The sequence below is a fragment of the Liolophura sinensis genome, chromosome 11 (genome assembly GCF_032854445.1).
Source record: "Liolophura sinensis isolate JHLJ2023 chromosome 11, CUHK_Ljap_v2, whole genome shotgun sequence".
Lineage (NCBI taxonomy): Eukaryota > Metazoa > Mollusca > Polyplacophora > Chitonida > Chitonidae > Liolophura > Liolophura sinensis.
Window position 1 is genome coordinate 14,947,048 of NC_088305.1, and position 12,350 is coordinate 14,959,397.

General features: G+C 38.0%; 1 protein-coding gene across 1 annotated transcript in view; it reads right to left on the reverse strand.

Annotated features, from left to right (window-relative positions):
* LOC135478110 (uncharacterized) overlaps positions 1 to 12,350 on the reverse strand; it is a 49,109-nt gene that overhangs the window by 17,423 nt on the left and 19,336 nt on the right. Inside the window, exons 14-21 of the mRNA XM_064758380.1 lie at positions 12,131 to 12,205; positions 11,137 to 11,286; positions 10,032 to 10,072; positions 9,319 to 9,493; positions 6,992 to 7,063; positions 5,871 to 5,952; positions 4,548 to 4,609; positions 2,025 to 2,096 (exon numbers count right to left, since the gene is read on the reverse strand). Coding sequence (XP_064614450.1) covers positions 2,025 to 2,096; positions 4,548 to 4,609; positions 5,871 to 5,952; positions 6,992 to 7,063; positions 9,319 to 9,493; positions 10,032 to 10,072; positions 11,137 to 11,286; positions 12,131 to 12,205 — 729 coding nt within the window. The remainder of the gene's footprint in view (positions 1 to 2,024; positions 2,097 to 4,547; positions 4,610 to 5,870; positions 5,953 to 6,991; positions 7,064 to 9,318; positions 9,494 to 10,031; positions 10,073 to 11,136; positions 11,287 to 12,130; positions 12,206 to 12,350) is intronic.

Sequence of the window (12,350 nt, forward strand, 5' to 3'; positions counted from 1 at the left end):
ACTCATGGAAGAAGCAAGCTAGATTTTTAGCTTGATCTGAGGAGCCAAACATGATCAAAGTGGGACACTGAAACCAATGACCAATCAACATTAAGAAAATCATTAAATGCGTAAAAACATGAATTATGCTGAAGTCACACAAAATGGACACCCTCAGAAAATTTTATCAATATGAGTTATTGTTAGGAGCAGTCATAGCATGGAACCAAAGCATTTTTCGTTTAATTGGTCGTAGATTTACGACCAAACATTATATCTTACTTTAACAGCTCTGTAAAGCTATATACGCCTGATTATTTATAAGACAGCTCTCTAATTGTCTTAACCTAAAAAATCTGATGCACAAAGCAATAAACTTGCCATACATTTTATTTATAAAATATTCTTGCTAGCATGATATTAAAATCAATACAATCAATCGTTGTATTTTGTCTTTATCTAAGATAAAATCTGAAAAGTAAAATTATGTTCTACCTCAAAACACACATTAAATCCATTTGTACATATATCTACATGCTATCATTAGTGCTAAGAGCTTTTTAAAAACATAAAAAAATTTGACAAAAATATATGCTTTATAACTGATCTATTACAAACCCCTTAACCATGCCTGCACAGACACTGCCCAGCAAATGATTCGTTTATCTATGGAAAGTAAGTCCAGGGCTGTAAATCAATTTCATTTTGTAGCAAGCATTTTAAACAGAGATAAGCTGAAACCATGAGATGTTATCTTCCACTGTGACTGAAGTAAATTTTATGTGTGATAGTAAGTGATAGTTGTTTTAATATTTTCTGCTACTGTTGTGAAGGTCCACTGGAAAATGAGCACTGGTGAATTTTCTGCTACTGACCTAGTTAGAGAAATGGCGTACATGTTACCACAGGTTTTTGCTCTGTTAACAATGATTTTGATCAGGTAATCAGATAAAATAGCCCAGAGCTGTGAAAGGTAAAAACCTTATATCAATGTAGAAAATGATGAAAGTCTGACATGTCAATATCACTTCAGCTCATATTTGATTTCAGCTGACTCGATCTCGATATGAATTTTCTGTAAAGAATTAAGGGCATTTCTGAGGGCTAATTTCATAAATCTAATGTTCAATGAGCAGATGAAATTATCAGTTATTGAAAACTATCCACTACTTTAGCACCCCAAGAGTCAAAACTGTGATCATCTCACACAGGTGATAACCTAAACAGGCAGTGGTTTTCACATGTGTGCCAAATAAAAAGCCTCAAATTTATGCAACCGAGTTGAATTTCCAGGTAATCCCTTCCATCACTAGACAACTTATTTTTTTATTTTAACATTTCCAGCAAAATCTTTTTTCTTTTTTTTTTCTTCTTCTACGGAATCATAATGAAAAAGTTAAAAAAAAAAAAAAGTCAACTAAAGGAAAATTTCCCATGCTTTGTTCAGACAAATGTTTTCAAATATAAACATTTACCAGTATCTTGAAATGCATGCTGTCCATTGTCCAATTCCCTTGCTATGTTGACTCTCAATCTTGTTTGTTTTGCTGGCTGATACTGAAGTTCTACAGTTCTTAGGTTCTACAGTGTCATATGATTCACCCACTTTAGAAAAGCATTACCATTGCCATACGACTGAAAAATTGTTAAGTACGACGTTAAACCCCAAGCACTCACTCACTCACCTATTTGGCTATTTACAAATTTAGAGACTCACTGCCTTGGTACAGTGAATATGGTGTCTGTAAACTGTAGATCTAAGATTCTATCCTGAATTGAGTCATACCTAAGGCTTTAACATCTGTAATCTTGGCGTTCAGAGTAAAAGGAATAAGCCAACAAGTACTGGTTGGTCTGGTGTCAGTAAAATGTGATTGGGTGGGGTGTTGCATCTGGTGTCTTCAGCATCGTACTCCAATGAGGCAGCACTGTAAGTATATTGTCAATTGGTCGGGCTTGCTACAAGAAGACACCCTTGTGATATGGTCAAATCCAATACACACAACCTCAGAAAGTGTGTACAAGACAAGTACCACCACACTTACCTTTAAGCAGCATTGCCCCTACATCAGAGATCAGCGTCCTGTCCAAGTGTAATACCTCCAGGTTAACCAGGCCTGAAACAAGAGTAATACCTCCAGGTTAACCAGGCCTGAAACACCTGGACAATAATGAGACAGAACAAGTGTAACACCTCCAGGTTAACCAGGCCTGAAACACCTGGACAATAATCAGGCAGAACGAGTGTAACACCTCCAGGTTAACCAGGCCTGAAACACCTGGACAATAATCAGACAGAACAAGTGTAACACCTCCAGGTTAACCAGGCCTGAAACACCTGGACAATAATCAGACAGAACCAGTGTAACACCTCCAGGTTAACCAGGCCTGAAACACCTGGACAATAATGAGACAGAATGAGTGTAACACCTCCAGGTTAACCAGGCCTGAAACACCTGGACAATAATGAGACAGAATAAGTGTAACATCTCCAGGTTAACCAGGCCTGAAACATGCGGACAATAATTAGACAGAACAAGTGTAACACCTCCAGGTTAACAGGCCTGAAACACCTGGACAATAATCAGATAGAACAAGTGTAACACCTCCAGGTTAACCAGGCCTTAAACATGCGGACAATAATCAGACAGAACAAGTGTAACACCTCCAGGTTAACCAGGCCTGAAACATGTGGACAATAATGAGACAGAACAAGTGTAACACCTCCAGGTTAACCAGGCCTGAAACATGCGGACAATAATCAGACAGAATAAGTGTAAAACCTCCACGTTAACCAGGCCTGAAACACGTGGACAATAATGAGACAGACCAGTTCCTATGTATGCGATGTTTTATGAAGCCAGTTTTATTCCATTCATACATTTTACAAAGTTTCTAAAATAAGGTAAATGACCTCAAATTTAACCCGATAAAGTGCATTTTAAAGGCAGACAAACGTTACAAAACGTTACTTTTGATGCTGAGACAAGTTTTGCCAGATTGACACAATCCTACCTTCCAAACAAATTAAACCTTGAAACACTATTCTACAGAACTATCAGACTTAAAGGAGAAGAAAACTTCAAAAAATGAAAAAGCTGAAAAGAGCACATCTAGTGGTGTCTGCTGCATAATTTTGCGATTTTTCCTCGCCATACACGTAAAGCCTGAAAACGGCAAAGCTGGCATAAATCGCTGAGTCCATCGCGTCCTCCATCTTTAATACAATTTAATTTATAATGGGGAGTGTGTTGCCTCTCAGCCAATGAGAGTTGTTGAAACTGCCGGCTTGTTCGTGTAAACTCGAAATGTACGTCCAACATTCTGGTTTCTCGATCGTCAAGCGGAAAACAAACTGTACTGTTCACTACCTTCTGGGAAGAAGAGTTCTACCCGAAATGTACGAACTGCACTTAGGCGGTTTCCAACGGCAATTCTCCTCCTAACACAGAAGACTTCAGGACTAGTTCTTAGGCACAATGGAGTCGCCCACAGTGGATTTTGGTGCTGACTTTATTTATAATTTATCAACTTAAGGTGCATATTAGAATATTTTTTATAGTATGCACATGCGAGGAAATACATACTCTTTTCAGTGGTATTTGTTTTATATTTAAGTCTTCTCCTCCTATAAACAACTTTAAACTTTATATTAAGGTAAATGACTTTTTTTTCCCCTTATTGATTACATGTATAGGTGCAGGTATTTCTCCAATCATCAATCAGCCAGCATTTCAGGTGTTTTGATATATTTTTTTCATTTATTTGATGTGTGTTTTGCGCTGTTTTAAAGAACATTCCTAATATATGATGGCAACCAGCATTATGGTGGGAGGAAACTGGACAGAGCCCAGGGGACCATCTGCAGGTTTAGCTGTTTTAAGTCTGTGCAATAAAAGGAGCATCATGCATACTCTAACACACAGCTGCAATGGCTACATAAATCTCATAGGAGACAACAGGAAAATTGCTGAATTTTCCTGAATTTAGCTGAAGTTGGTATTACTCTATCAAAGAGTCTATAACCAGACAAAAGTCACATGTAAATAGAAATATATTTGATGCGTCCTTTCGTGTATTTACTTGTTTCCTGTGATGTGACATTATCCAAGGGTCTACTACTGGTAATTCATAAATCCACCATGGCATCCAGGGGAGGTAATTGCTCTGCTGATCAGCTTTTTCCCAGAATTCTGAGTTATTTCCCCTAATCACACACTGGATACACACCATTCTGGACAATGTGACCTTTAACCTCCACAACCAACGATTGGCTAATGCCTCCCACTGATCCCAGGTGGGTGTCTCTGGCTCTTTTGTCACCGATTTATAAGTCTCTCAACGTCAACCAGTTTTTAAGTGTTGTCAAAGTGAAAATAGTATAACAGGATTTTTATCAAAAACATATACAAGAAATGTGATAAATCAAAATATATTTACTAAACTTTACTTAAAAGTTGCAGTAATCTCTAAGGGAAATTAAAGCAAATATCATCAGTTAAGCTAACACAAAAATATGGGGGTGACAAAGGCCAAAAACCAAAAAAAACTGCATTTACTATTCTTACCTTGAAGACACAGCATTCCTTCGTCGGAAATCTTTGTGTTCGTTAATATCAGAGATCTTAAACTGAAACAATAGAAGGATTGATCAGCCTCATAAACACGTACTACATCTTTATTTTTTAATGAAAATCAGGCAGAGGGTTGTGGCAGAGGGGTCAAAACTGAAATATAATCAGATCTAGATTTTCAAGACACGGCCATGCAGTCTGCTGGAACAGGGATATTAGATACAATTTATTATTTATTTATTTGATTGGTGTTTTACGCCGTACTCAAGAATATTTCACATATATATGACGGCGGCCAGCATTATGGTGGGCAGAAACCGGGCACAGCCCTGGGAGGAAACCCACGACCATCCGCGAAATTAAATACATTCTAGCTGCAGTAATGAGATTAACTTTCTAACTCACAGTGCAGATGAGAATGTATACATGTTATAGAGATCAGGGTCCATTCCACAAAGCTATTTCTCACTGAACTCAAAATGAGGAATACAATTTTAAAGCTTATTTTTGGGACCAAGAAATTACCATTTAGACTACCTCATAAATGTCATCTGAAGATAAATTTACCACAATTTCAATTTACAGATCCCAAAAAATCAGCACTATGATGAGATTTTAAATTTTGACATTAGTCAAAATAGTCTTTGTGGTATCAAATGGCTATGGAAATATGTCTGGCCAACAAAAATAAAGGCGTGTCCAGGAATGAAAAGTTCAGTTGAAGAATTATGTATTTATTTATCTGTTTACAGGGGCCTCCGTGGCTCAGTCGGTTAAAGCGCTAGCGCAGCGTAATGACCCAGGAGTCTCTCACCAATGCGGTCGCTGTGAGTTCAAGTCCAGCTCATGCTGGCGGCCGTACGTGAGAAGGTCTGCCAGCAACCTGCGGATGGTCGTGGGTTTCCCCCGGGCTGTGCCCGGTTTCCACCCACCATAATGCTGGCCGCCGTCGTATAAGTGAAATATTCTTGAGTACGGCGTAAAACACCAATCAAAAAAAAAAAAAAAAAAAAAAAAAAAATCTGTTTACAATATTGGTGTTGAATACCATATTCAAGAAAATTTCACTTACATATACACAATGGTGGACAGTTTACGAGTGCAGAAAACCAGATTGCCAAATATAAACCACTGATCTTTGGGAAGTTACTGACAATCTTTTTCACCTGTGGCATACAGATATGCACAACAAACTGGTGTAAGTGAAAGTAATGTAGTTTTCAGTGACTGTTAGACTACACACATGATCACTGTCTGTGAAGAGTGGGGAATTTTGAGAATTCTTGTATCCACTGCATCGAAAATCGAAAGTCTCACCTTTGTATTTTTCCGATGTGACTCATTCCTTCATCACTAACATTTATGTAGTTAGTCAGGTCTAAAGCTGTCAAAGGCATGCCTGTGATAGACAGAGGAAAAATATGCTTATACATTTTCACCTGATGAAAAGAATTAAAGGCACTTGCCCACAATAAATCATGCAATATTCTGACTAATTCTAAAACATGACTAAAAGCTCTGCCCAAGCCCAGTCTACATCGTAAACTCTCCTGGCCTGTTGGATGGCCGTGCTTGGTTAAGTGCATGCCAGTGAGAAAACTAACTGAGGCCCTGAGAATAGGCCTGAGAATCAACCTCTGCATAGAGACCACAGAACAGAGACATTCACAAAAGCAGTGCGACATACAAGCAATGTGGATTCAAAGTTAGAGATACATGTATAGCCAACTAAAGGCAAAGTAATTTTGTGTTTTAACTTACAGTGAGTGAGTGAGTGCTTGGGGTTTAATGTCGTCCTTAACAATTTTTCAGTCATATGATGATGAAGGAATCCTTAGAGTGCATGTAATGTGCCTCCTTGTTGCAGGACGGATTTCTGCTGCTCTTTAATCTAATGCTGCTTCAATGAGACACGTTACTGAAGGCAAGTAAGCCGCCATGTCCGAACTATTATATTGATACGGGTCAACCAGTCCTTGCAGTATCCCCTCAATGCTGAACACCAAGCGAGGAAGTTACAACTTCCTCTTTTTTAAGGTCTTAGGTGTGAGCCGACCCAGTTTTAACTTTTTTTTAACATTTTAAAACACCCTAAGCAATAATCATTTGCACTTTTCTCATTAGCTTTTCAAAAGGGAAGTACTGACTTTTTAAATGTACTGTTATTTGCTACTTGTAGACTAATAACATCACCTTCAAACAAGTCAATTGGACACCACAGTATTAACTGTTAAAGTATGGTTGTATTTACAGCGGTCAGGAAACACGTCCTGTCTGCAAACAAATCATATCAGATGAATATGATTCAAATCCAAATAAAACTACGTGTACCAGTTTGTGACACACTTCACCCTCCCAGATACAGAGTACGTGTATATATATATATATATATATATATATATATGTACATGAACAGTGCGTGGCAGTTGCTGACCTACCTGCTAGGTACTGCATACCCACATTGGTGGTGGAAAGACGGCTAGGCAGTACCAAAGTCTGCAACCTCATACCTAAAACAACAGCAATATCACAATTAGGGTAAAAATCATAGCTATAAGATTTAGAAAGAAACAAACAAACAAGAAGATTTAGATTTATTTATCTATTTTATTTGATTGGTGTTACCGTACCCTAACATATTTCACTTATACGATGGCGTGGCCAGGATTATGGCCTGAGTAAACCGAGCAGAGCCCGCAGAAGATTCAGGTGATAAAAGTAATGTATTATTTCTTTCTCTCCGTGGAACAGGTGTGTACACATATGTTATGAATAGGCTAAATCTTCAACAAATTTCACCGCTACAGTATAAATCTGGATGTAATTTAAAAACATAACCCATAGGACTTTGAAGGCGAAAGTTTTCAGGTACAACACATGTATGAACTTTATAGAAGTTATAAAACGAACAGTCCAGAACAGAAAATACCCCTCTAATATGCCAAAACATTCACTATGTCTGTGATCAAATTTGCCAAGGATTTGGGGTAAGGAATTACATTTGTACATACATTAGTAATCATGAATTAGTAATCCCTGAAACATACATTTCTTGTATGTGTGAATTAAGGTCTGCCAGCAACCTGCAAATGGATGGCTACGACTTTCCCAATAGCTCTGCCTTGTTACCTCCCACAATAATGTTGGCCGCTGTCGTATATTAGTGAAATGTTCTTGAGTTTGGGGTAAAACACCAGTGATAGAAATAAACAAATTGAACTGAACCAAACAGTGTTTTTAAGTTTCATGAAATCAAGTGCCATCAAAATTTCCTTAAGAATTAAAATCGGTGCCTAAGCTCTTTCTCTTGGTATAAACATAATTTCAGTGATCATATCTGTGTAGATTTCCTAAAACTTAAGACTTGTGTCTGATTCAGAAGAAAAGTGTTCCAAAATGGCAGACAATTTTAAAAAGAGTCTGCATAGGAAGTAGGCTACGTCTCGTTCACCATATTTTTTACATGAATTGATTCATGTAATTATATGGTTCTTGTTTGTAATTATAATCAATAACTATAGTACAGTTTTATGGTGGGAGGAATCTGAGCTGAGTGCTTGAGATAAACCACTGACCTTTGGCAAGTAACTGACAAACTTCCCCACACGTGATGTACAGATATGCACACCTCACTGGTGGAAAACAAATGGTATTCAACCAATGAAAGACTTCGCAAACAGTCACACAAGCATCTACAAATGGTTCCAATATTGGTAACAAGTCCCATCAACAAAACTACATGCATTTATTCCTGAAACAAAAGTAAACTGTCTCTAATTTACATAAAACTTGCCCATTAACTTTGCAGTCATGAGATGAGATAAACGTGATGACCACAGTTTGTTCAGACTGGTGATTACCACGGTAACCAAAGCTATATTGCAATATCCTGGATTTTGTATTTTAACATTTTAGATCCTGCTTGACAAAACAGAAAAAAAAAACAACAAAACTTTCAGTTCACTGTGAGGATTAAATATACTAGTTACTCCCCTTGAATGATACACATTTTATTAAATGGCAGCTGATAACCTATGTATGTGAGCTCTACTTACTTATATGTTCAGTGTCTGAAATCAAAACATGTATTTTCCATCCACTTAAAATTGTTTTTAGTCAATCCATTTCATTTGACCTTCTGCATATGTGTAGCCTAAACATACACTGTCCTATAAACCCTTGGTTGTTTTGTGTTTCAGTGAAATGACTACTGCATTAAGAAGAGATGCATGCTCAAGTAATATTCCTGGTACTGTTGTGGCAAAATGATGGCTGGTTAGGGTAAATGAAAAGTGCAATCTTTACAGAATAAAGATTTACTTACAATTTAACAAGGTAAACCTTAATATTATTATTTTTTTTTTTTTTGATTTAATGACTCAGTTTTTGGAGTCGGGCTCAACCTTGCAGCGTAATGGATTCCCCAAAGCTATAACAGTATTATCATTAATAGGGATTACACTTTCTGAACATAGCACAGATTGTAGTGCTGAAAATTGGCTGAGACCACTGTAGGTTTCGAACCAGCGTCCTCAGAGTCAGGCACCAAATCGCCAGCAATACATGTTAACCGTCTAGACCACTCGACCAACAGGCCTTTCAGAAAATTCTGAAAGTGTAACTTTCTATAGACTCAGACTAGGTCAGGCCCCACCTGCCTTGAGCTACTGAAGTTGTGATCTCAACAAAAAACCTTTGGAGCTGATATCAGATTGCCCATGTACCATATGCAGAAGAGTTCTGTGAAGAAGGGAGACAACTGTACCTGACAGATACTGTAATGCTTGATCACCCACTACATTCTCTGTGTTGGAGATGTTCAGACTTGTCAGACAGTTTAATTCCTTCAGACACAGCAGAGACTCTGTCACCACCTCTGTTCCTGCCAGGTTTAACGTCTCCAGCTGACTCAATGTCTGAATCCCTGTTAGGCTCTGAATCTGCAAACCATTGGTCAGAAAAGCTTTCTCACTGTAAGATTACAGGCCTGCTTACATGTGTGTAATTTTCAGTTTCCAAATATCACAAGCACAAAGTAAAATGTACATTACACATTTTAAAAAAAAGCAGGATACATACGAAAAATAAATGTCTTCATTTACCACTTTAGTATTTTATGAAATCATAGCACTGTGTACCTGGAAGATGAAGTGGGAAGGTAAGTACAGACCAAACTTTACCAAATACGCTGATGGGGGGTCAGTTATACGTATATAGACTATTTATGGTTCAACTGTCTGCCATCAGTGATGCCAGGTATCGCTGAGGTAGTTTTGTTGTTGTTGTTGTTGTTGGAAATGTGAGATGTACATAATGTGAATATTAATGAAGACACACCTCCATTATGACAAATGAAAACTTGCCAAGGTATTTGCTCATACAAAACATTCATTGGTTGACACTGAATATGTCACTTTTCACTTTATCAGGAAACCAGGTGTCTTTCGACACAGGATGGAATCGAGGTCTCAAATGTACCTTCGTCTGTTCCAGTAACAGTGTCTTCAACTGTGGAATTTCTGAAAAACAAAGAAAACAATACACCTTAAAAAAATGTATTCTTGCTGCAGTGTTCAATGCATCTGCAGAATAACAGCAAATCAAATATAAATCTTATTTCATGGCATTTCTTTATTAACTAATCACCCTGCTACTGAAAAGACCATGAACTAACTGATCACTCTACTGTACTACAATTTGTTCAGCAATGTGATTAGTCAGTGAAAAAATTTTATTATACTATTATAATCAGACATCAATAACCATGCAAGGCATCCCAACCAACCCCAACACCCCCCACCCCCACCCAACACGCCTACCCCACAACAGGTATTTTGATATCAAAAACACTATATTTCACCTGAAGTTTGGCCTGCATAAATGTACTTTCAGCAGCTAATAAACTTCTTAAAATGATACTTTTGATGCCAACACTTACATTTTCTGGGCAATTAATCTTAAGGTGGATAAATCAACAAAAATCCAGCAAAATGTGTCGCTTGAAAAATGCTAAAATGTATGCTTGAAATACAGTACAAGCCTTCTACCTCTAACACAGGAATTTGTCACGCTGGGCTACCAGCTGTTACCTGTAATCAGCCGTCTTACCTGTAATCAGCGGTCTTACCTGTAATCAGCGGCTTTACCTGTAATCGGCGGTCTTACCTGCAATCAGCGGTCTTACCTGTAATCAGCAGTCTTACCTGTAATCAGCGGTTTTACATGTAATCAGCGGCATTACCTGTAATCAGCGGCGTTACCTGTAATCAGCGGTCTTACATGTAATCAGCAATCTTACCTGTAATCAGCAGTCTTACGTGTAATCAGCGGTGTTACCTGTAATCAGAGGTCTTACCTGTAATCAGCGGCTTTACGTGTAATCAGCAACTTTACCTGTAATCACCAGTGTTACCTGTAATCAGCAGTCTTACCTGTAATCAGCAGTCTCACCTGTAACCAACGGTCTTACCTGTAATCAGCAGTCTTACCTGTAATCAGCGGTCTTACCTGTAATCAGCCTCTTTACCTGTAATCAGCAGTCTTACCTGTAATCAGCTGTCTTACCTGTAATCAGCGGTCTTACCTTGTAGAGCTGTGAAGACACTCTGTGTGACAGCAGTTCTGTTGAGGTTGAGATGAAGCAGACTTGGTGGTTTGGAGGCTGTGTATTGCTGCAGCCCTGCATCACTAACACAGATGCCCTCTAGTGCCAAGGTAGTCAGGGCAGGTAACTCTGCACAAACAACATCTCTGTGTAAGTTATTTCAATACACACTGCAATACGATACAGGACATTTGACATGTTCATGGGACTTTGTCACTACATGTATTTATAACATCAGTTGGACTATATGTGTATCATTTAGCAAAGGAGGATAGCTTTACTGTATGTACATGTATGTGTTCTGGCTTTAACGTGGTATTTAACAAAGAGTCATATGTGTGAACATATACTGAGTCTTTATGTGGCAGTCTATGCCACAAAAGCTGCTACCACTGAGGCATCACCCCAAACACATCAAATATGACAATTAAGTTCTATAAATTCAACTTTTAATCAGGAATTCTTATGAGGCTTTGGATGCATCGTGTTAGAGCAGCCTAAAACATGATGTCGCACCACACATACCTCCGGCACGTACAGCCAGAACGCAAAACCAGGGTTTGTGTGAAGTAAACAAAAAGAGCTGCATTCTGGTGTTAAAGAAATAACTCATGTCTGGTTGGTTACAACTGATAACATGGATGCGCTTCGACTGTTATGCATGATTTAGAATATTTTGAACTGCAACATTTCAGCTGTGCACACAAAAATAAAAAGCTATTTTTATTAAACTTCCTGTGAGCTACTTTACCGCTGTATATATACATGTACATTTGGTCTAATGTTGTCTTTTTCTTTTATGATGAATTTATCACACCCTGAATCAATTGGGCCATGAACAGAATATTATATCTAGGTTTTTGAATTTAAAACGTCAAAAAAGATTTTTCGGGAATTGGCCCTCAAGTGTCCAATTTTAAGTCAATGAACAGCAGAAATAACGATATATACTTCACACTGCTGTCATACTCACCTGCCACTGTGGACAGACACTTATTTGTTAACAACCTACAATAGCTCAGGTTCAGGACCTTTAACCTCTGCAACCCTGAAAACAAAACAGAAAAGGGAGACTACTCAAGGCACATCATCTTAGGCCATCATCCTTCACATCCTACATGAACAAGCCTATGCCTATAAATTCATATCTTACCTTACAGACATTTCACAGGTCCTGCCGCCAAAACCATGTG